This window comes from Cyprinus carpio, chromosome A8, assembly GCF_018340385.1.
Source record: "Cyprinus carpio isolate SPL01 chromosome A8, ASM1834038v1, whole genome shotgun sequence".
In the NCBI taxonomy this organism is placed as follows: domain Eukaryota; kingdom Metazoa; phylum Chordata; class Actinopteri; order Cypriniformes; family Cyprinidae; genus Cyprinus; species Cyprinus carpio.
Genome location: NC_056579.1, coordinates 23,526,538 through 23,548,698, shown reverse-complemented (window position 1 = coordinate 23,548,698; position 22,161 = coordinate 23,526,538). Strand labels below are relative to the sequence as shown.

At 36.6% G+C, this 22,161-nt stretch overlaps 4 protein-coding genes across 5 annotated transcripts in view; 1 reads left to right on the top strand and 3 right to left on the bottom strand.

Annotated features, from left to right (window-relative positions):
* The window catches only part of LOC109092735 (chloride transport protein 6-like), a 26,653-nt gene extending 26,042 nt beyond the window's left edge, over positions 1-611 (top strand). The window contains exon 23 of the mRNA XM_042762881.1: positions 1-611. This exon is cut by the window's left edge and continues 1,763 nt beyond it. The gene's annotated coding sequence lies outside the window, so the exon portion shown is untranslated.
* Positions 612-3,491: 2,880 nt separating this feature from the next.
* LOC109094663 (natriuretic peptides A-like) lies at positions 3,492-5,852 on the bottom strand. The gene is made up of 2 exons (XM_019108381.2): positions 5,685-5,852; positions 3,492-5,072 (listed from the first exon to the last, which is right to left on the bottom strand). Exons 1-2 carry the CDS (start codon positions 5,796-5,798, stop codon positions 4,767-4,769), a joined length of 420 nt encoding a protein of 139 aa, XP_018963926.1. The 5' UTR covers positions 5,799-5,852; the 3' UTR covers positions 3,492-4,766.
* Positions 5,853-7,637: 1,785 nt separating this feature from the next.
* Positions 7,638-8,724, bottom strand: LOC109094665 (brain natriuretic peptide-like). The gene is made up of 3 exons (XM_019108385.2): positions 8,542-8,724; positions 8,212-8,449; positions 7,638-8,026 (listed from the first exon to the last, which is right to left on the bottom strand). The coding sequence occupies exons 1-3, from the start codon at positions 8,656-8,658 to the stop codon at positions 8,010-8,012; spliced, it is 372 nt and encodes a 123-aa protein (XP_018963930.1). The 5' UTR covers positions 8,659-8,724; the 3' UTR covers positions 7,638-8,009.
* Positions 8,725-10,768: 2,044 nt separating this feature from the next.
* Positions 10,769-11,681, bottom strand: LOC109094664 (C-type natriuretic peptide 3-like). Of its 2 annotated transcripts, none has more exons than XM_019108383.2 (2): positions 11,544-11,681; positions 10,769-11,473 (listed from the first exon to the last, which is right to left on the bottom strand). In XM_019108383.2, the coding sequence occupies exons 1-2, from the start codon at positions 11,625-11,627 to the stop codon at positions 11,177-11,179; spliced, it is 381 nt and encodes a 126-aa protein (XP_018963928.1). In that variant the 5' UTR covers positions 11,628-11,681; the 3' UTR covers positions 10,769-11,176. The 2 variants fall into 2 exon arrangements, with proteins under 2 accessions (XP_018963928.1, XP_018963929.1); XM_019108384.2 differs by having other exon boundaries at positions 10,769-11,470.
* Positions 11,682-22,161: the final 10,480 nt, after the last annotated feature.

The window sequence follows — 22,161 nt, the reverse complement described above, 5'->3', positions numbered from 1 at the left end:
ATCACACTGAAGGATGGACCTCACATAGCGTAACTCTAACAATCCTATATGCTCGTGCAATTTAAAGAAAAAAGTAGAACTTTCGAAAATATGCTCAAACTCAGACATTTCAGCTTTATTAACTGTAACTTATCCATCAAATGACAGCAAAGTGACCAGGATGGGGAAAAGAGCTCAAATTAGTCGCTGCGCAGTGAGGGAGTGACAGTCAGTGCACTGACAGCAGTTTGAAGCAACAGGATAGCATTCGCTTTCAGTGGAAGTTGGCAATTTCCAGTGCTGGGACTGTTGGTGATGAAACAATTTGAGCAGCTTAGTTTTATGCAAATGAGCATCAACACAATGTGAGCACAACCAATGGGAATGCAGATAATTCAAATTAGTCAAGTCAAGTCAAGTCTGCTTTATTGTCAATTCTTCCACATGTACAGTACATACATACAGAGAATCGAAATTGTGTTACTCTCAGACCCACGGTGCATACAGATATTTTCTTTTCTTTTCTTCTTCTTTTTTACATTTTTAAGTGCTGCCTTTCTTGGCCAGGGACCATTTGAAAAAGAGACTATTGTCTCAATATGATTTCCCCTGGTTAAATAAAGGAATAATAATAACACTAACAGTAGAGCCTAAAAATCTAGATCAAATATAAAATATAACTATACAATAAGGGAATGTAAAAAAGACATATAATATCTATTTATCTATCTATCTATATTATAACTATACAATAAGGGAATGTAAAAAAGTATTTTTATATATATTTATATATATATATATATATATATAATATCATATATCTATGATCATATATAATATATATCTATTTATAAAATGAATAAAATGTATAAATATAAATGTTTAAGTACGTTTATATTTATTTTATTATGTATTTCTACAATAGCATACATATATAGTACCATTTAAAAGTTTGGAGTAGAAAGTCTTTAACGCACATCAAGGCTGCATTAATTCAATCAGAAATGAAGTGGGGAAAATACAACAACATTGTAAAATATAATAGCAATTAAATAGTATATATATATATATATATATATATATATATATATATATATATATATATATATATATATATATACACACACACACACACACACACACACACACACACACACACTACAGTGGGGAAAATATTTTTTGGTATTTTTCATTATTTGGTTTATGAAATATTTACAAGAGTTTCTGCACCAAGTACTAATAAGTCATGTTTTGCTTGGGTATCAAATACTTATTTTACTCACTGAAATGTTTGTAAGTGGGCAAACTTACAAAATCAGCAGGGGATCAAATAAATATTTCCTCCACTGTATGTCACTTTCTGTCATCAAGGAACTGACTGACAGTTAGTAAAATGTACTGTATAATAAATACAGTGAAAGAGTAATTAGGGCAAAGGAAAAAACTTGACCAACATCTCAAACCAAAATAGTGAAGTGATTTAAAATTGAGTTAATTGTGATACAGCAATAAATCATATGATTTATAAATCGCACCATCGTTTGGAGACCAGTTCTTACTTTTAGCTAACTATCAACTACTTTTGCCTTGAGAGTTATTAATGTAGGTACGTTTAGGTATGGGGTAGAATTGGACAATATTGTCACACAGAATAAAGGCATTAATATGTGCTTTATAAGTACTAGTAAACAATCAACAAGCTGGTGATATGCATGCTAGTTAATAGTGAGAATTGCTCCCTAAACTAAAGTGTTATGGATTTACATGTATATGTGTTTTTTTATTTTTTCCAGCATTAAGACATATCTGATGGGCAGTGTACAGTAGGACTGAGTTGTGTGTGATGAATAAAGAGTGTCTGCACCTGCTGTTCAGTCAGTCATTTTCACAGCAGAGCTCCGAGTCTGATTCATTAAGCTCCTCACAGCCGAGTGCGTGGAGTTAAACTCACTCTGACACATGCGTACAGTCCTCCTAATGTAGGCTGATGTGTCGGACATGGACTATTTCAGCACAGATCTGATTTCCACCCTGAAAACAAGGCTCATGAAATGTTAAGAGCTAATCGTGGCATTCCTCAATGGCAAATTAGATGCTGACTTTTTTATTATTATTTTTTTTTAAATTCCAGTTCGTCTGTGGATTTGTATTAAATTTATTTATATATTTATATATACATATTTGTTGGTATATTGGATGATTAGTTTTTTATTTTTTTTTTATTTTTTTTTTTTTTACAATATAATTATATATATATATATATATATCCTTGGCAATATCATGTTAGTATATATATATATAGATTATATATATATACGCCACAATCATTTTATTCATAGACATAGAGATATATATAGTATATATAATTGCTTTTATTATTAGATAAACATAGCATATTTTTTTCTGAGAATCTATACATGCATGTGTGTGTATTTATAAATACATTATAAATATAATTTTGGCAGTACACACACATATGTTAAAAATAACTTATTTTGGATGCGATTTTCTTTTTGTTTTACAATAATATATGCGATTAATCTTTTGACAGCACTAAATATGATATAGATATATATAATGTAATATATATATATATATATATAATATAATATAATATATATAATATTAATATAATATAATGACTGTACATAAGAATGTGTTGGTATTTAGAATTCTCCCATGATGCATGGCGTGTGTCTGCTAATCTTTTGTGTGGTTAAGAGATAATATTTATATTAATAAAAAAGTCAACAGAATTCTCCCAGAGCACAAAGTGTGCATAAAAAAAAAAGTAACTACATATTTAAAAAAAAAGTCAACAGAACCAGAAGTATTCACTCAAACTGAGTCACTTAATTGACCATCTACATACTCTGTTCCTTCTGTCAGTCCTTTCAGGATTCAGATCAATGGGTGAAAAACCCTGTCCTGACAGAGATGTACCCAGTAAGAGTGTAAGAAAGTCTGAGAACGTCTGTCTACCACCTGGAGGACGTTTTGCCTGTGGTCATGCATCACATCTGCCGCTTTATCTCTCAGTGTGAATGAAGCCTCAGACTGACAGCAGTCCTCACGTCCAGCTCTGACTCGCTCCTGCAGGCCGCTCGTCTAATTGGAGGAGATGTAGTTCCCGCTCATTCTCCTGTCACTGCAATCCCACTGGATTCACACCAGACCCAAGACACCAGTCTGTTAGTATGTGACACGGAGCGGAGATCTGAGGTTTCTAATGAGAGCGCAGGCATTATTCATGCAATCATGAGCGAGCCCGCTGAGCTTGTGTAAGAGGATTAAGGCTGACATGGCTGGAGTTTTTTAAGGTTAGCGCAGGTGTTGATAAGCACCTGCAGCTGTTGGACTCATTATAGTGCAGTGCTGATGTGTCCTGTAATGAGTCTGATAATGGCCATTAGGAGAGATGGTGTGGGTGGTAAACGAGTAGCAGACTTTGGTGTTTCTGTATGTGTTAGCCCTGGAGTTATTGAGTTCTCACAATGATTTAAAAAACAGGATTTTGTTATCATTTTATTATCACTTTCTACAACTAAAAAAAACCCTTACAATCAGTTTATACTGTTCTTGAAACAACATTTTATTTTTAAGTACAGTTTCAAATGTGACAAGAAGAATATCAGAATAACTTTGATGAAGCCCAGCACAAACTGAGTCGCTTATTCTTCATTAAAAGCAGAACTGCACACCAGACAGGAGTACTGCAAATTTCATAAACCTCATAAATGAATGCAGAATATAATTAATGCACATAATTATCGTGAGTATCGCCACATATCACATCCTTACTAGCACTCAACTACTTGTACATAATAAATATATCAAACAAATATGAACCATCAGATAATATAAAGCACAACAGGCATTGCAAAATATGGAAGAATTTTGTAACAAAGTATTGTTGGTTTCATTTCCACGTTACATTCATTTTCATGTTTCAAGATTTGAACAAAAATTTCCACACGGTTTCAGTTTAGCGTGCATTTTTCTACTCCACAAATTTGTTTTCCATGTCACCTATAATTATTATACATGCAGTTATGAGCTCATGTTTATAGTACACTGATATTTATACTACAAAAGGCCCAATCTACTGTTATATGATACAATGAAGCAATTGTTCTGTTTATTTTTCACAGGTGTTATTTTTCCCCCATATATTTTAAATTACACATTGCATTGAGTTCTGTTTTATGGGCAACACTTTACAATAAGGTTCCATTTGTTATTATTAGTTGACTGCATTAATTAATCTTAATGTTAATTTTTACAATATTAAAATAATTTACAACAAAAGTTGTATTTGTTAATAGAATTTAATGGACCTGAGCTAACATGAATAGTAATTTAACGAAGATGAATAAACGCTGTAATAAATTCATTGCTTATTGTTAGTTAAGGTTAGTTCATGTATTAACTAATGTTAACTAATGAGACCTTATTGTACTGTAGAAAAAACAGATAATGTCCTGACAGAAAATTAATAGTATCTTTTTTCTATTTTTTTTTTCAGTTAACATGAGATATTTTAACTATTACATTCATTTGTCACACCACAGGACCGTGTAAAATTACAAAGGTAATTCAAAATTGGGGTGGAAATGGTGAAAGTTACAGGACCTTAGCTTTTGACTTAGATTTACTGAGATTTTTCTTCTCTTAAATACACGTAAATGTTTACCTAAAAAGTTCATGGACAACTGCCAACATGTAAAATAATTTATATATCATAAATATATATTGTAATCTTAACATCACTGTATTCTCTTATTGAGCTAACCTTTTTTAGAGTTGCACCCAAGGGTGCTGGAGGACCCTATGCGATCCAGCCGTCCCCCGAAACAGCCAGACAGGCTTTTGCTCCGGGTTGACATGAGAAGATCTATGAGGCGATTTCTCTGCGTCTCAAATCCATCCGGGGGGCTGGTGTCCTCCGCCGGAGCTGCTTCCTCCTCTCTGTCTCTGTCCCAGGACACAGAAGCCGGGCTCTGCTCCAGCGCCGTGTTGCTGTCCTCATAATCGACGGCTCTCTCAGGAGCCTCTTCTGTGGCCAGGGCCTCCTCAAACTGCTGCAGCAAGCTCTGGAGAGCAGAACAAGAGTCAATTTAGCCATTCTGTTGAAATGTTTTCTTTTATTGAACTTACTGAATATTCTTTGCATGCTCAAGATGCTCAAGAAGTGTTTCTTCCTGTTTGTATCACATTAAATCTTGATGAAACTAACATTTAAAGGGACAGTTCACCCAAAAATGGAAATTCTGTCATCATTTATTCACCATCAAGTTGTTCCAAATCTGTTCTTCTTCTGTTGAACGTAAAAATGTATTTTGAAGAATAAGGCGAAGAGAAAATGTTTTTTTTTGGAGTATTATATATTGTGTGGGTGTATGTGTGTGATATAGTGTTTTTTGTCACACATTCTTCAAAATATCTAATTCTGTGTTCAGTAGAAGACAGAAACTCATACAGAATTGGAACAACTTAGAATTTCCATTATTGGATGATCTATCCTATTAACAAACTATATACATTAAATTATTACAACAACTGGGTTAAATTGGTAAAGTTGGTAGAAATAGCGTTAACGATCGTTGGCTAACATAGTAACTGAGTAAACAAATCCAAATGCTCTAATTTTACTGTAAGATCTCTTGTTTGTTGATTGATTTTTTAAGAGTGCAAAGCAGAAATACCTTCAGCTTGGCCATGTTGATGACGGGACTGTGTCTGCTCAACACGTGCGCTTGTACATCCATCTGGTTCCATAGCAGGACCAGCAGTCCTGTGAGAATAAGTCCTCTGATCATCTCTGGCTTGCTCTGGCTGCGGGCTCTTTCTCTCTGAACTGGCCGTCTGCCTGCTTGGCTCTTATATAGGGACAGTGGACTGTCAGGAGCTCATCTTCTGTAAACTGTCTGAAGTGCATTCCGACACCTCGTCTGTGATAACGCTCCTGGAGCAGATTTCCTTTTAAGTGTCTGTTTGGTGCGGTGTGAGGTGGCTCGCTGGAGAACTCCTGATGTGCGGCGCTGGGTCTGTAACTCGGACACAAACAGTGACCTCAGGCATCATGGGAATGCATCCGCTGCACGAGTGGCTCACATGATTCCGGCATCACCTCATAACTGATACAAACTACAGCCAACTATACCATAAGGGGTTAAAACAGATGATGGTCTATATATAGGCCAGTGATGTTGACTGAAAGGATGACTTTATGGAAAAATAGTAAAAGAAATAAACCAGAACCTTTACCTGGTTCAAATTTATGCTAACTAAAAAAAGAATTTATATAAACTGGTTAATACAATTGGTTTTAATACTAGTCTAAAATCTTATTATTATTACTATTTTTTTTTTTGAAAGAGTAAATATTCTTTAAAGTCTTGACAATATATGTGTGTGTGTGTGTGTGTGTGTGTCTGTGTGTGTTTGTGTGTGAGTGAGTGAGTGTGTATGTGTGTGTGTGAGTGAGTGTGTATGTGTGTGTGTGTGTGTGTGTGTGTGTGTATGTATGTATAAAATACTATCTAAAGTAAAACAAGCCATCTTCCAAATTTAAAACGTATTTGTTTAATTTTTTTTTTTGTGTGTATATATATATATATATATATATATACAGTATATATATATATATATGACGTACACAGATATATACAGTATATATATATAAACTTATTATTTTATTTCAGATTAAATAATGTAATGTATTTTATTTCAGATTAAAAAATTTAATTTTATCGACTTGCCAAGGCAAAAATTGTCATTTTCATTTAGTTTAACTTGACTTAACTAAAACTTAACTGAAACTGTAGTAAATAACTAAAACTTTATAAAAAATATATATATTAAAAAAATAAATAAAGCATAAAAATGACAAATACAGACAAAATTCTTCTTTTTCTTCTTCTTAATCCTAAAATAGTCTCTAAAATATTCTTAATGCTAATATAACAAGAAAGTAATAAAAAATATAAAATAATAATAATAATAATAGACAAGGACAATATTAAACTGTTTTGGACAACAAAAATTATAAGTATAATTATAATTAAAATTATAATAATTTGCTATACATAAAACATGTGCCAAACATGTGACAACATGCCCCAACTTGCCAATTTTAGTTTGGAGGACAACCTTTTAGTTAACTACAGTAGCTCTGGTTTCCCGAATTCATAAACAACTTCGACTGCAAGGCATTTTGTTCTTAATTTCACCACCAAACGTTTTGACAACATAGGCCTAAGCTATTCTGAATGTCAGTGAAACGTTAAATGTAACTCAGGATAGTGACCTTGAGTTCCCCTGAGTAATGTGAAGTACTGTTGCTCTCCGTGGTGCTGAAACAGGTTCAACTGATAATGATGCCCTGAGGAGGGACTGGGGAATCTCTACCACTCCATGGGACAGTTTGATCAGTGAAAACATGTGCAAACATTGTCAGGCAAACAGTGCAAGAACTTTATCCTTCGTCTTAAACTATACTTATAAAGAAAACAACCCAAAAGGTCAATTAAACCTCATTGCATTATGATTTAAAACAGTTGATTCAGTGAAAACTCATGCTGTATGTGTTCACACAGAAATACAGGTAGATTAAAAAAAAGATAATCAAATGAGAAAGAAAGATTTCTGAAACCAAGGCATGTGTAAACATTTATTACAGCTGATCTGAATGACAATAACATTAAATATGCATATAAATACATAACTTGACTATTTAAACAATTTAATAAATATCTAAATAAATATGCATGGTTAAGAAAACAAATTTTTGGATAACACTGTAAAAAAATATTTTGTCAGGTAACCTAAAAATGTGCTTTGATAGTAACATCTTGTTTTTTGTTTGATGTCAAAAATATAATTTAATATGACTAAATCAACCTGAATACATTAGGTTACGCCAACAAAAGTCATTGTAAGGTCAGCTCAAGTAGAAATAACTTCTTAAAGTTATACCAGCGCTAAATATTTCACTTTTTACAGTGTAGAAGTTTCTAATCATTAAGACTTCACCACTTCTTAGAACCTGAAGAAAAGAGAGAAACAGAGAAATGGGTACGTTAGTGAACCATAGGCCTGTATCGTCATATTAACACAGTGTATATTAAGGGCTGGAGAAAATTATATGCACAAACAGTTCTTTAATTTTCATTTAAAGTAAGCGATGTCAATTTTAACTGTTGCTGTACGATGCATAAATGAAGTTGCTACCTGAACGCCCGGCGGTGTTACACCCCAGGGACGACATGGAGCCGATTCTGTCGAGTTTGCGCCCGAAACACCCGGAGTGTCTCTTGGAGTCCTGCCGGACCGTCCTCAGGTCCCGAGCAGACAGATAGTCTCTCGTGTCAGTCTGGGGTTGAGACTGAGCGCGGGTTTCCTCCTCTCTCGTCAGTGTGTGCTCTTGAGAAGCAGCGGGAATGGACTCTTCCAGTCGCTGTAGAAGAAGCTGACAGGGCCATATGTGGCTCATTAGTTTGCCCTATTGAGCAAGCAGCATTAAGCAAGTTTTCTTCTCTCATTCCTGGTTTTTCGTCTTACCTTTAAGACATCCATGTCCTCGCTGGTTAAGGCTGTGTTTTGCAGCGGGAACGCGCCCATGAGCTGAACGCTGAAGAGCAAGAGAAGGCCGACTAAAGGAATGTCAATCGACTTCATGTTTCCTGATGTTTTTTGCTGCTCTTCTGTCTTCCGTGTCGTTGGCTGTATACTCTCTCAGTGGAGCCACGAGCTCTTTTATACTTTAAGTTTGACACGCCAGTAATGTGAAGAATGGCCGGTGCATTCCGACACCTCTGTCTGATAAAGGCTGCTGTCGGAAATGAGTCATTTAAAGCTTATAGACGAGTCCAAATGGGCCAGACAGTGACGGGAACACCTTCATGATTTCATTTTGCTCTAGGCCTACTTCTCTGAAATCATTCACATCGAGTGTCTTACATGGACTTTAAGCCAAGTTACTGTAGGCTACACGATTATATATAGCCTACGCTTTATCTAACTTAATAATAATATCGCTATATAATACTAGAGTGAGCAGTTTATAGCTGATATAGCCTATTATAACACATTCATATGTAGCTAATAACTGTGAACATTAATCAACATACGAATTCACTCATGCAGGTTTACGGATGGAGCTTCATGCATATTTTCATTCATTCATTCATTCATTCATTCATTCATTCATTCATTCATTCATTCATTCTTGTTATTATTATTATTATTATTATTATTATTATTGTATTATGTAATGGACACGTGACGTGCACATTTGGATCAGCTGCTGCTCTGCTGAGGTTCTGTCAACTCATAAGATTTAAATGAGACATTAAATAATATAAAAACTAGAACAGAGGAGGATAGCAATAAATGTTTAGAAAAAAACTTTATAGGTGCGATGTGTGTTCCTGATGCTCAGATCTTCAAATAAATTTGTATAAACGTACAGTAATTATTTAGTTAGTTAAAGGAATTGATTAGATGAAGGCCTACATTCTTAAAAATAAAGGTTCTTTATTGGCATCAGTGGTTCCATACACAACCTTTAACATCCATATAACCTTTCCAGTGCACAAAAGTTCTTTATATATATATATATATATATATATATATATATATATAAGATATATATATATATATATATATATATATATATATATATATATCACAATGCTGATTTTCGTATAATTTCCACATTATTACAAATCTGATGATTAATGGTTAAGTTTATTTTTTATTAATATACAAGGCTTGCATTGTTGTTAGTGAATTACCAATCCAAGTATGAAACAGGTTTATTCTGTGTAACTGTACAGCGTATTTAACGATTGTTTTCACATAAATCAAACCTCTTAAATGGAACACAAAGCCTGAATTGGTTTATGATCATTCCCTTCATAGTCTCATGATCTCTCAACATTTCTGTTTCCAGCTTGTTCTATACTCTCTTAATCCAACTCGTTCTCATTCCCAACTCGTCAGATACCTCTCAATAATATCTACTTTTATAAACCCATTTAAAGAATTAAATGCGACTGGATCTGACGCATAGAGCAAACAACCGAGAGCAATGGGGTTCCCTACACGTTGAAGAATGACGCCAAAGGGACACCCAGTGCGTAAAAAGTGATGCCAAGGGGTCCTGACCAAGAGTCCATATGTGACGAGCTGAGGGTGAGAACGTGTTAGCGGATCAGGGCCTATATGGACAAACATAGTATAGGCTGGATTATATAGCACCGTTTCATAGTGAAAGAAGATGAACATTTATATAAGAAATGCTTTGAATTTTAGTCAGTGTATGATTTACTTTACTTAGTATTTTGTTTGTGTATCCGGGTCACGCCTAAATTCAATAGATCTCACCAACAAATATTTATTCCATTGATTGTGTCAATGTGATGACAATAAATTGGACTATATTTCAAACATACTCTGCAAAATGTTTACGATTTAAGCCATTTTAGATATTGAAAAAAATAAATACAAATCCGAAATTCGTCAAAAATTGACTGATTATATTATGTTCGCACCCTTCGGCCAATTGGCACTTCTAAATCACTGATTCATTGTAGAATAATAATAAAAAGTATATATATATATATATGATATTATATATATAGATATATATATTATATATATATATATATATATATATATATAAACTCCTGAAATACCCCGCGGATGTGCATTATATTAACATACGCATTAGGCTAATTTACCTTCTATTCATCGTCAGATATACTCACTTTAGTTCTAGACCATATTGACACACGTTATGCAAAATGTTTATTTTGCAGCAATATACATTCTCTGCACCACGATTGTATTTAGGGAGGACATAATAAATACATACATAAATAGATGCAACAGTACAAAGCAGCAGTCATGGAATCTCCAAATACAAACTATTTACATGTCTAAATCTTAAATAAATAATGACCAACACATACAGCATCACCTGAACACAAATCTACGGTAAACTTTCAGTCAGCACTTCCTTATCTAAGATGTGCCTGCCCACGTGTGTCAAGTATTTCAAAGTCCCCACCTGCAAGAAGTGACATGACATGAAGTAATAAGACATGACTTATTTAATTTCTAATACGCGTTTGAACAGTGTTACATAGGCTATCTGGCCAAGATGACCTAACATCTCCTAACATACCTCCGCTTAACACCCGAGTCCGCTAAAAGACCCGATTCTTTCGAGTCTGACCCCAAAGCAGCTCCTCAGCCCGCCTTTCTTGAATCGACTCCACGAGCGCTTGGATGTGGACAGTAAGTCTCCTAGGAGACGCTCGAACGCGCTATCTTTCCCGGCCAGCGCTGAGTTGCGCGCGTCTGAATCCCACTGTTGCTCCGCGCGCTCGTCCAGTGCGCTCTTCTCCGCTCTCGCATCTTTCTGCTCCATCTCCGACTCCACAAACGGCGTGTTCACTTCTTCATCTAACAACTGCTGAAGACTCTGCTATAAAAAAAGTATTTGATTAGCCAGAGTCTAATAAACGTCAATAGTGTGCCAAGACAGAAAGACTCACCTGTAAACTGGTAACTGGTTTGGCACCGACCAAGTTTAAAAGTAGAAGTGAAGACACGCAGAATATATAGATGTTGGCGATCATTGTTGTTTAAGTATTTTGGAGGTCAGCACTCTTCAGCGGTGACTGTGGTGGGCTGTGCTTGGCTCTTTTCTCTATTCGATGGAACGTGTGCAGGTTGTCGATTTTGCTTTCTTTGATTTCGTCACGGTCACCCAGGAAAATCCAGCAAACCCTACGGGGAGGGCTCTCCATTTTCATTAGGATCCCACTTCGTCGACCGAACATTTCAATAGTGACGTGCAGGAGGCTCCTTCCAATCGTCAAAGCATTAGCACTTACACTCATCCCATCCCAGTTTTTTTTTTTTTTTTTTTTTTTTTTTTTTATAATAATAATAATAATCCAATATATTGTGCATTTAGTTCTAGGCAAATTTAGGCAAGACAAAGAGAAACTACTTTAAGAAATAAGTAATAGCACATTTTACCTGGACAGAAGCTGCCAAGTGTTCAGTCTTTGATATTTTCTTTTGCAATATTTATTTTCTTAAAATGAGGCATGCAACAAAGCATCCCATTGGCTAGCTAGAGCCTCAATTTGACTTTACTAAGACAACATACAAAGAAGAGACTGTTTCATAAACGCTGAAAAGCACTGCTTTCTCAGACAGCATATGAAGGTTTTGAGGGCAGCATGATATCCCACAGTCTTGTAATTTTTATCCCCCCCATGTTTTTTCATGTCTTCAGAGAAATAATCATTGTAGCTGAATTTGTTCTAGATCATTAGAGGTGATGATGCCTTGGAAGCCTGCCTGAGTTTCCCTAGGAGGTAAACAAATGCTGCCTTCAGTTTTGGACAGCCATTGTCTGTCAGTTCAGTGTCCTGGTTTTCATGCAGGCAGTGTGTGGTTAACTCTCAGTCTGGGAAAGTCTTCTCAAAAGAGATCCCTCGCTTGTTCTCAAGGCGATATGAATGCACAGCAGTGGGATTATGTAGTGATGCAAAGGTTTCTTTACACATAAAGATGACCCATCAAAAAAGAAGAAATATGACTTTTCAGAAAGCTTCAAACAACAGAAAGAACCACTGAATCCAAGTCTTAAGCTAATTTTCCCATATTTAAGACAGGTTTTGTGGCTAAATGTGTTTGGATGTTTGAAACACATTGAAACTCACTGGAAATCCAACCACAAAATGTACAACACATATTCACTACAATGGAAAGCATTTTCCCAATACTAGCTGGAATATATAATTTTTCAATCAATGATAAAATACTTTCTAATTTTCTCAAAAAGTGTAAACACTGTGACTTTGTGTCAGCCAATGGCAAGAGATTGTGGTGAGACTATGTGACCAGTGGCAGACAGCAGAAATGTTTGGGAAACCTGTTTGAAAACAAGCATTGTTAGTACATTTGCTTTGGTGACGCCAGTGGCTCAGAAATTACACACTTCAGCTTTAACCCATCATTGTCCCTCATTACTTTCATATTGTCTGTTAGCTGCGTTCATTATAGACTCTCATATTTCATTCGGGCAGCTCTTAACTTCAAGCACAGTTCACTGAGCACTGCTCTTTCCCTGATGAGAAGCCAATGGGGCTAATTAAGATTTTAATGACAGGGAGCACTGCAGTCTGTTCCAAATGTCATTTATTTACTAAAGAGACCATATTCATAATGTATAACAAATGTGTTACAAAGAAAATGATCAGCAAACTGCAAACCATGATAATTCAGTATTCAGATATGTGTTTTTGTTGTCCATTTGAAAGCGTTTAATTTCAACATAAGCCATTTCAACATCACAAATAGTGTTTACATTTTTTATAGCCACATTAGGCTTGCAGAGGGAATGATATCTTCTAGATGGCCTCCGACCTGTTTTCCTAATAGCTGTGCTAGATGCCGATGGCTGCTAAAATGCTAATCAGTCCCTGTTTCCTTCATACTGTGCTCCAGTGGAAAGCTAGCAAGAGATCATCAGTCAAGCCCTGGCCACCTGTCCTCCTCATGCTGGGTGGAAACCGGCCTCAGGGCTTTGTTGGTTTGAGCCAGTCCTCTCTTGATGTTCAACCCAAACCTGAGTAGCCAGCAGCCATGTTAGAAGGATGAGATACATTTATCTTAAAGTTTCTCCCTCACCCTCCCTTGATCTTGCCATGAGACTCAAATGGATTTTTTTATTTTTTTTTTGCAGGGTTTAGCTGCTCACAGGCTGCATGTTTGAGATCACTGTTCACAAAAGCAGTTTACTAATTTAAAGGAATAATCTGGGTTCAATACAAGTTAAAGAGTGGTTAAATTGTTATCTTTTTTTTGTGGTATTGAACAGAGTATAGAGTTCAGCGTAAGGGGACTCTAGTTGTTTCTCCTGTGAAGTGTTTTTGCTGCAAGCATTACTTATTTTTCATAAGGTGATTGAATTCAGCAAACTCCTAAACTGTCACAAGCATGGTTGTATGATGGTATGACGGCCATGGAGAGTCCATAAAAAAAGACAGAAGCGGGTGAAGGGATGGTGACCAAGGACAGGGGACAGGAGTGGGTAAAGGGATGAAGAATGGAGCAAGCAGGACCAGGGAGGCAACGATGGAGGAAGGAGGTGGGAGTAGGAGGAACCAGAAAGTGGCGGTCCAGACCCAAGCCAAGAATAAGGTCCAAGGTGGAGTCGCAAAAGGGAGGAGTCATGGTGGTGTCCTGGGAGGAGGGGCCAGGAGGACGAGCTCTTGCAATTGAGATTGAGGTGGAGGTGGAGGTGAAGGTGAATAGGATTGGAGACTGGGTTAGGTTAAATTAATGTTGTGGTGTGGGAGGGATGAGGGAGCTTGGAGGAGGTGGTGGGGTAACAAGCCATGGTAAAGATGACAGAGCTAGGAGCCAAGGCAGAGTCGATGGGTTGCAGGGCCAAGGTGGAGTCAGGGATCCAGTGGTTGGAGGTGAAGATGGAGGTGAAGGGAATCCTCATGCTTAATTGGCGCTAGTGACTGGAAGACCCGAAGCAAACCCACATAGGCAATGGCAGGCAGAGGGTGAGCTGAGGGGATGACAGGTGGCAGCAGAGAAGGGACAGAGTGCTTGGCTGGCATGGAAGGTGGAGGTAGATGGATGCTTGCCCAACGTGGTGCCAGAGGGACGAGGAAGACCGGTGGAGCAGGTATGATAACAGTCTTTAGCGGAGATGATGGAGCTAGGAGCAAAGGTGGAGGTGAAGGATCAAGGCTGTGTGGAATTTGGGATTCGGTGGCTGGATGTAGAGACAGAGGAACCTCACATTAGGTGGAGCTGAAGACTGGAGGGCCTGAGGTGAATTGCGGAGCTGAAGACTGGAGGGCCTGAGGTGAATTGGCCTCATTGGTGGCTGGAAGAGAGTGAGCTGATGGGCTGACAGTATGGGTGGGAGATTCAGGAGATTTAGGGCTGGATGGAACCAGCAAAAATTCAGAAGGCTTAGGGCTGGACAGAGACAACGAAGACAAAGACAAGGGTTAGGGCAGTATAGAGGGTCAAAAATAGAGAGTAGATCCACAGAGGCCCGCTGCAGCTCACCCTTAGCAGTGGGGATGTATGTGGGACCTTCCTCCATGCCCTCATACTCCACTAAAACTCAGAACCTCACTGACGATGTGGCTGGCTCACACTCCTGGTCAAACTCTTCTTGAGGCTTGGGCTCCGGGGCGAGCATGGGCTTAGTCTCCTCGATTGGCTCTTTTATTGGGCTGGCCCTGGCTCCCTGTCTGTCGAGGCCTCTGGCTCACACACCGTGTTGTGTGGGGATGATGGCTGGCTGGGCTCTGGGCCAAGCTGTGAGAAGTTTGTGGTGTGGTGGGGCTGGACGATGGTGTAGTCCTCGACATCTGCTTTGTCCACAGTGAATGCAGATACTTTCATCCTCAGGGCAAAGTTGATGAAAGTTGATGTACCTGTTCAAGGTCCAGCTATCTCCCCGGGGCAGTACGAAGCAAATGTTGTCACTGTCATCCTGAAAGGCAAAAGCGACATCCCTCAATGTCTCGGGTTGGTACCACATTGATGGACGCGAGAGTGCTATAGTATCTTCTGCCTTTCATTTTCGGTTTTGTTCATTCTTCTGTCACAAAGTGGGTTGTATGAAGGCACAAAATACAAAGATAACAGTATTTAATGAATTCCAAAAACACACTGAAGGTCCATATAAATCCACAACACCAATGATACAGCAACGAGACCAGACAAACACTTGGGATCAACACAGGGTTTAAATAAGAGGGAAACTAACAAGATAATTTTATATATATTATATATATATATACTATATTATCTATATAATATATATATATATATAGATATATATATATATATATATTATATGTAAACAATCTCTTATCCTATAGCAATTTGGCCATGCGAAGGAATAATAGAGTTAAGAACTCTGACACTCTTTGTTAGTCACACATATCCGTGTCCACCAAAGGAATCTCACAGATGATAAAACACAGGACGGTCTGTTGGACATTCAGCCTGTCAGCAACATCCTTAATCTACTGGAATGACACTCTTGAGTTTTATCATGGGACCTAGTGGCAACAAAGCAAGTATATTACCGTAAATGAACACTTCTTCACTTTGACTACTTTGATCATCAATTCCACTTGCTTTGGTATTTAGATATCTAATGTGATGATTACACATTCTTTTTCACATGTTTTTGTGGCCACTATTAAATGGTCAATAAACACGGAAATGTATGGGAATGTATTTCAAAGGTGAAATAAAGTTCTGTGAGTCTACTTTGAGTCATATTTATGTATGGAAGGAACTTGGATTTCAAGATAATTTAATTTAGCATTCACTTTCAAGTTCATTAACACCTCACTTTCCCAGCATCCCTCCCACGTCCCCTAAATTACATCATGGCTGACCCGTGGTCCCGTGTTTGTCCAGCCCACCGCATTCCAAATGACTGACAGCACTCCACACTACACCATCAGCTGGTGCTATTTTAGTAAAGATAAGACCTAGTTTGGACCTAGTTTGATATATTTAGCCTTGCCCTCTGCTATATTTATCTCCCCATGCAAATAGGACTAGTAAAGTTTTGCTTGACAACCTTATCAGTTCAAAACCAGAAGGAAATATCTTGTCACCGCTCCCATTATCTCTTCAGACAGCTATTCAGTTTTCTGAGTGTTGCTGTGCAGTTCCAAGAATGTTTTCGATGGTTGCTAGGGCATTACTAGATGGTTGCTAAGGTATTCTTGGGGTTGCTAGGATTTTGCAGCTTTTTTTTCTATGACATTTTCTGGTCCCACACTCATAAAAAAGGTCATTTCTTGGCATCTGTGGTTCCATGAAGAACCTTAGACTTCCAGAGAACATTTCCAGTCCACAAAAGTTTCTTTGAAGTGGAAAAAGATTCTTTAGATGTTTAAAAGGTTCTCAATAGTACTTTTTTGGCATCACTGCTTTTGGAACCTTTATATTTAAGAGTGTATGTATTACTCAGTGTAAGTTATAACACACTTCTCTTCAAGCCACACAATTTAAAGTAGAATCCACAAATGGTGAAGGAACAGGTTAAGAGCTGAAGGTCAAGGGCTTAAGTTTAAGTATGAGCAATAATAATAGTGATGTTTGCTTTAGCAAACACAACAAATGAAGGGTAAGGTATACATCCTATATCTCTCTGTTACCCTGTTTCAGCTTAGTTTTAATGAATTCCAGTGGGAATCAACTGTTTCCATTTTCACACAGACTACCACAGTAATGTGGGATATATTCTGCCCTGAAGCTGGAACAAGTGCGTTACTTATTGGCCTTTAATGGGGAAAAGTGTTGTTGCTCTTAAAGGACCGTACCTTTGGTGTCTGAGGTGTTTTGGAAAATATCACCGTGGATTATAGAGATCACACAAGCTTCTTTTACAAAATAATAACAAAGTGCAATTTTTGCATGCAATCTTAACTTTGTTTGTATTAGTATGAATATTGTGAAATTCTGTGGTAGTGTATACTTATGAGCACACTTTACATCAGTGTGTGGGTAGGTGATTCTCTAATTTAGTGGCAGGACAACAAAATAAATAGGCTTTTCAGCTTTAACCCTCTGAGGTCGATAACCACGTTGGCACATTCAGTTGCATCTTGTCCTGATAACGACAAAAAGAACTTAAAGCCCTCCATCATTTTTGACCGTACAGATAAGAGTAATAAATCATTCTAAACTGTAAAGGGTCTACTTTTATTTGTATACACTCACATTAACAACAAAATGTTGTGCTTTTATAAATGCTCTCCCATATCTTTTGTTGTTGATGTCAAAAGCTGTGCGTCCAGTCAAACTCTATGGTATTTTTACAGATACCAACAAGTACAGGTTGTGTTACGTACTCTTATGCTTGAAAATGGTGAATGGGAACAGTGAACTAATGACATAAAACTATTGAAATTCAAACATTTATAAGAAGGGAACAAAATTCGTCAATCATCCTGTCATTTGAATAATTTTGCATATTGATGGGCAGATCATGCTAATGTTAATAAACAGGTTTAATTTCATTTTAAAAAGTTTAATTTAATTGAATTTTATGATTTTATTTATTTATGAATTATTCATTTTAATTTTATTATTATTATTATTATTATTCATTTCTGTATATTAAACTGTTGTGGTACTTGATGTCCAAAATAAAGTCCTAAAGCAAAACCAGAACAATGGGCTTTTATTTAAAGATGGAATAAATTATAAGATAAAATTATATGTGTCTTTCTACAGTAAAAGAGGGGAATAATAGACAGAAATTAGTAATTTCTCCCACTGTCTTGCACCATGTAATTCAACTGAATAAAGACATTCAGTTCCTTTTTTCTTTTTTTTATTATTTTTTGTTTAGTTATTCCTTACAGAGATTATGTTCTAGTACCGCATCCATTAGCCGCCCTTTCAGTTTTAGTTATAATTTAATTTTCTTCTTTTGATTTTTTTATGACAGATATCAATGACTGTCTGTAGGGCTTGGGTTCCCTGTGGAGTCTACTGTTGGCCAAACAACAAGAGAAAATGGAAAAATGAAGCAGTTCTAGCCGGGGTAAAAGATACACTGACATTTTACAAGGTTTTTTTTTTGCTTATATCTCAGGGACAGTAGGGTGAAATTCAGTAAGTCTGAGACCTTTCTTTATTTTTTTTTTGTGCGCTGTTTCACTCATTGCTCTTTTGCCAAGTCAATAACCAGCAGCTACATTATAACCTTGTGTAATTAGTCTTATCATAAATTATTTTTTTAATGAACAGATTTGAAGGATTTTATAAAGCAACATGCTGGTGAAACCCTAATCAATCACAGCTCCATTGTTATTCAGTGAATGTATGAGGTATGACTACCTTTGAAATCCACCCAAATACCCAAAAGCACTGGCTGTGCCAATTCAGACCTGGGAAGCCACCGAATCACATTAACACGAGCCAGAGTTGTAAGGAGCGATCTGCATATTTGGTTGTTGTGTTGTCAACTCAAGCTGGAGCTGCTGGCTCTATCTGCCCCACGGCACTGCCTTTTTTGGGGTGGAATGTGTCAGGCCCCTCGACAGCCACGACCCCCTAGATACCTGTGAAAGCCATGGATATAAAGTGCAAAATGATGCATTGTGGGCCATGGGCTCTCTCTTTCTCTTTAGGGAAATATGAAAGCTGATCAGAGGTTGTTTTTCTGACAGATCTTTTTTTTCTGCCTGGTTCTGAATATCAGACATACTGTAGTCATATACTGGAAATTGTCCCTTCTTTGATCCTTTGAATTGTTATCAGACTGCTTTGCTTATGTTCTAGAGCAGTGCTTATCATTTTTCTGTAGGCAGACAAATTAACCGGTTATGAGGTCATGGCTTATTGACCATCCGAAGATAAATGCCTGAAGTATAATTTGAAATCATTTCCCTGGTGGATCGAAGGTACACTTGAACAGATGAACTGATATTTACTAAACGTTCCTTTGCTTCCAAAGCATTATTTGGACAGTGGTACTAAACAGCACCGTCTCTGAGTGGTTTCCATGGTGACACTGCTTCATATTCCTAGAAAAAGGTTGCCTGGTTTATTGCGCTCGTCTGAGTAAGGCTTAACTTTTTGTCCTCGGGCTGGTAACCAAACAGCACTGCAATGCCTGAATGTATATGACATACAAATGGTTTGTTAAGAGGAGACAAAATCAATGAAAACTAGATTTCATAATACCCATAACTATTAACATAAGCAATAGTACTAGTGATGCTTGCTTCAGTAAATTTCAAGCTCTACAAATGTGTTACATTAAATTGCAAATCATGTTTGTATTATAAGTGCAAGCTGAAGCTAAAGATTCCATGCAGTATTATTCAATTTTTTTTTCACCAGTGCTCCGCACTTCTTCATAACTTTAACTCATAATAGACTATTGATTATGAAGGCGATGCAGCTGCTGGGTGTGGGCTGTGGATTATATGTGAGCGTGGGGGGGAGAAGAGGCTCGTGGTGCGTCTGCCCCCCGTGACCAGCACATTATCTGCTGGAATGTGAGCCGAGTCATTTCCAATAATGATTCTGTCAGCTTCCACACCTCCAGACAAGTGAGTGTGGGTGACATGAGGCTGCCGAGGGAGGGAGCTTGAGATGCTTGTCAGCTTGACTTCCAAGCCCCTCGTTCACTGTAATGTGATGCAGAGGTTAATTGTGGAGCTGTGTAATAAGTCTTAATGTTGTTGCCTCTGACGTCAGTAAATAAGAGCAGGGGACATCTCACGAATCTCTTTCTGTACTGGCGAAATAATCATTTATTTTATTTCTAGGAACAATAAATATGTATCAGATTGTACAGCACGCTTAACCGTCTCTGCAGTTAATACACTGTAGGTTATATTCTCACATCTGGCAAGAACTGTGCTTAATTCTACTGAATGTTCTTTTATGGCACTTTCATGTTTCTTAAGTACATTTTTTAAAAGTGAACTTTGTAATAATGTTAAATTAAAGTTTTAATTTAAAGTACATGCTAAATCATTGTTTTATAACAAAATATATATAAAAAAATCATTTTTTGTGTTTTATATTTATTTTGTCTACCATACAAAAAAGCACAGTATTTGATTATATTTTAAGTTCTGTAGTGTGTTATTTGATATTATATTTGAAGTTTACACATTTTAAATGTAATAAATTCCAACTTCATCCTTGCAAATGTGTAATTACAAATATATTTGAATACATACACGTTTCAATAGAAATGGCGTTAAAGTATAGTTAAGTTTACCATAAATGCTTGTCAGTACATTCATACAATATAAAATACATTCAAAGACAATAGAAAATCAATATAAAGTAAATTAGTACATTAAATATAAAGAGGTACTGAAGTCCTACTTAAGTGGGTCAAAAACCCTCTTAAGTTCAACTGATTGGTTTTAATATAATACATTTTTAATTGCATTTAAGCATCCTAAATTTGCATTACATTCCGTTCATGCTTAACTATATTCTTTTAAAGTATATTATATATGTAATAAGTTCTTATCACATTTTACACAAACCTGACCTAATAATGTGAAATAGCTATTATCTTCATCTAAGGCAATCATGAGTGATGTGGTCAAGTGAACACAACAGACTTATTATTGCATTACTGAAATGTTTATTCTAAAATAATGTCTACTTTCAAGACAGCAGAATGTGCTGCATAGTATGTAGTATATTTTAACATATAATCAGTATCTAGTTTCCGTTCTGAACATATCCGAAAGCAACATATGCAGTAATACCATACAGTCATCTTTTCTTCCCTTGCTATCATATTTGTAATATATTTGTGTGTTCTTGTGCTGTATAAAGTTACAGACAGATTTCTTTCTCCAAAATGCATTTCACTCTCATTTTCAAGGTCATGCGCTCAATAGTGATTCAGTCAAAACTCATTCTCTGTATAGTGCTTGAAATACCTGACAAACCACTGCAATAAAGTCAAGTGCAATAAAGAAGTCAAGGCTGAGGGTTTTGCTGAAGTTTCCATGTGGGGCTATTCAGTTAATCGCCAAAGTTTTGTATCATTACAATTACGAAGAGAATGCCAGTTAAACGAGCAACAGGTTTGCCCATTCAAAAACATAACAAATGTTTACTGCTGTCTAGATGCAGCAGGATCCAGATTGACATTACGTAACACTATGCCACTGGAGTACAGAAACAGAGAATGATTGCTTGAGGAACGCACCTGTTGCACATTTGCATTATTTTCCGAGGTCTGGCGTTGACTGGATTGATCTGGTTGAGGATGAGAACATCAGTGTCAACCTGAGCTGAGCTCTGAGTGTCTCAGGTCTTTTTCTTCTTCTTTGTTCTCTCTCCACTTGTTTATTTTATTGATTTATTCTTACAGAATCATATTGCATTTTCATTTTCTGAAATATCTGAGTTTATGTTTTCTGTGCAGGAACCATGCACATAACTGGCAAATGATGTGGACATCTTTAAGTTTTTTTTTTAATTTTTTTATAGGAAATAGCATTAAAGGAAAATACTCTCTCTCTCTCTCTCTCTCTCTCTCTCTCTCTCTCTCTTATATATATATATATATAGGTTAAAATTATTACAGTCAGGATTTATTTT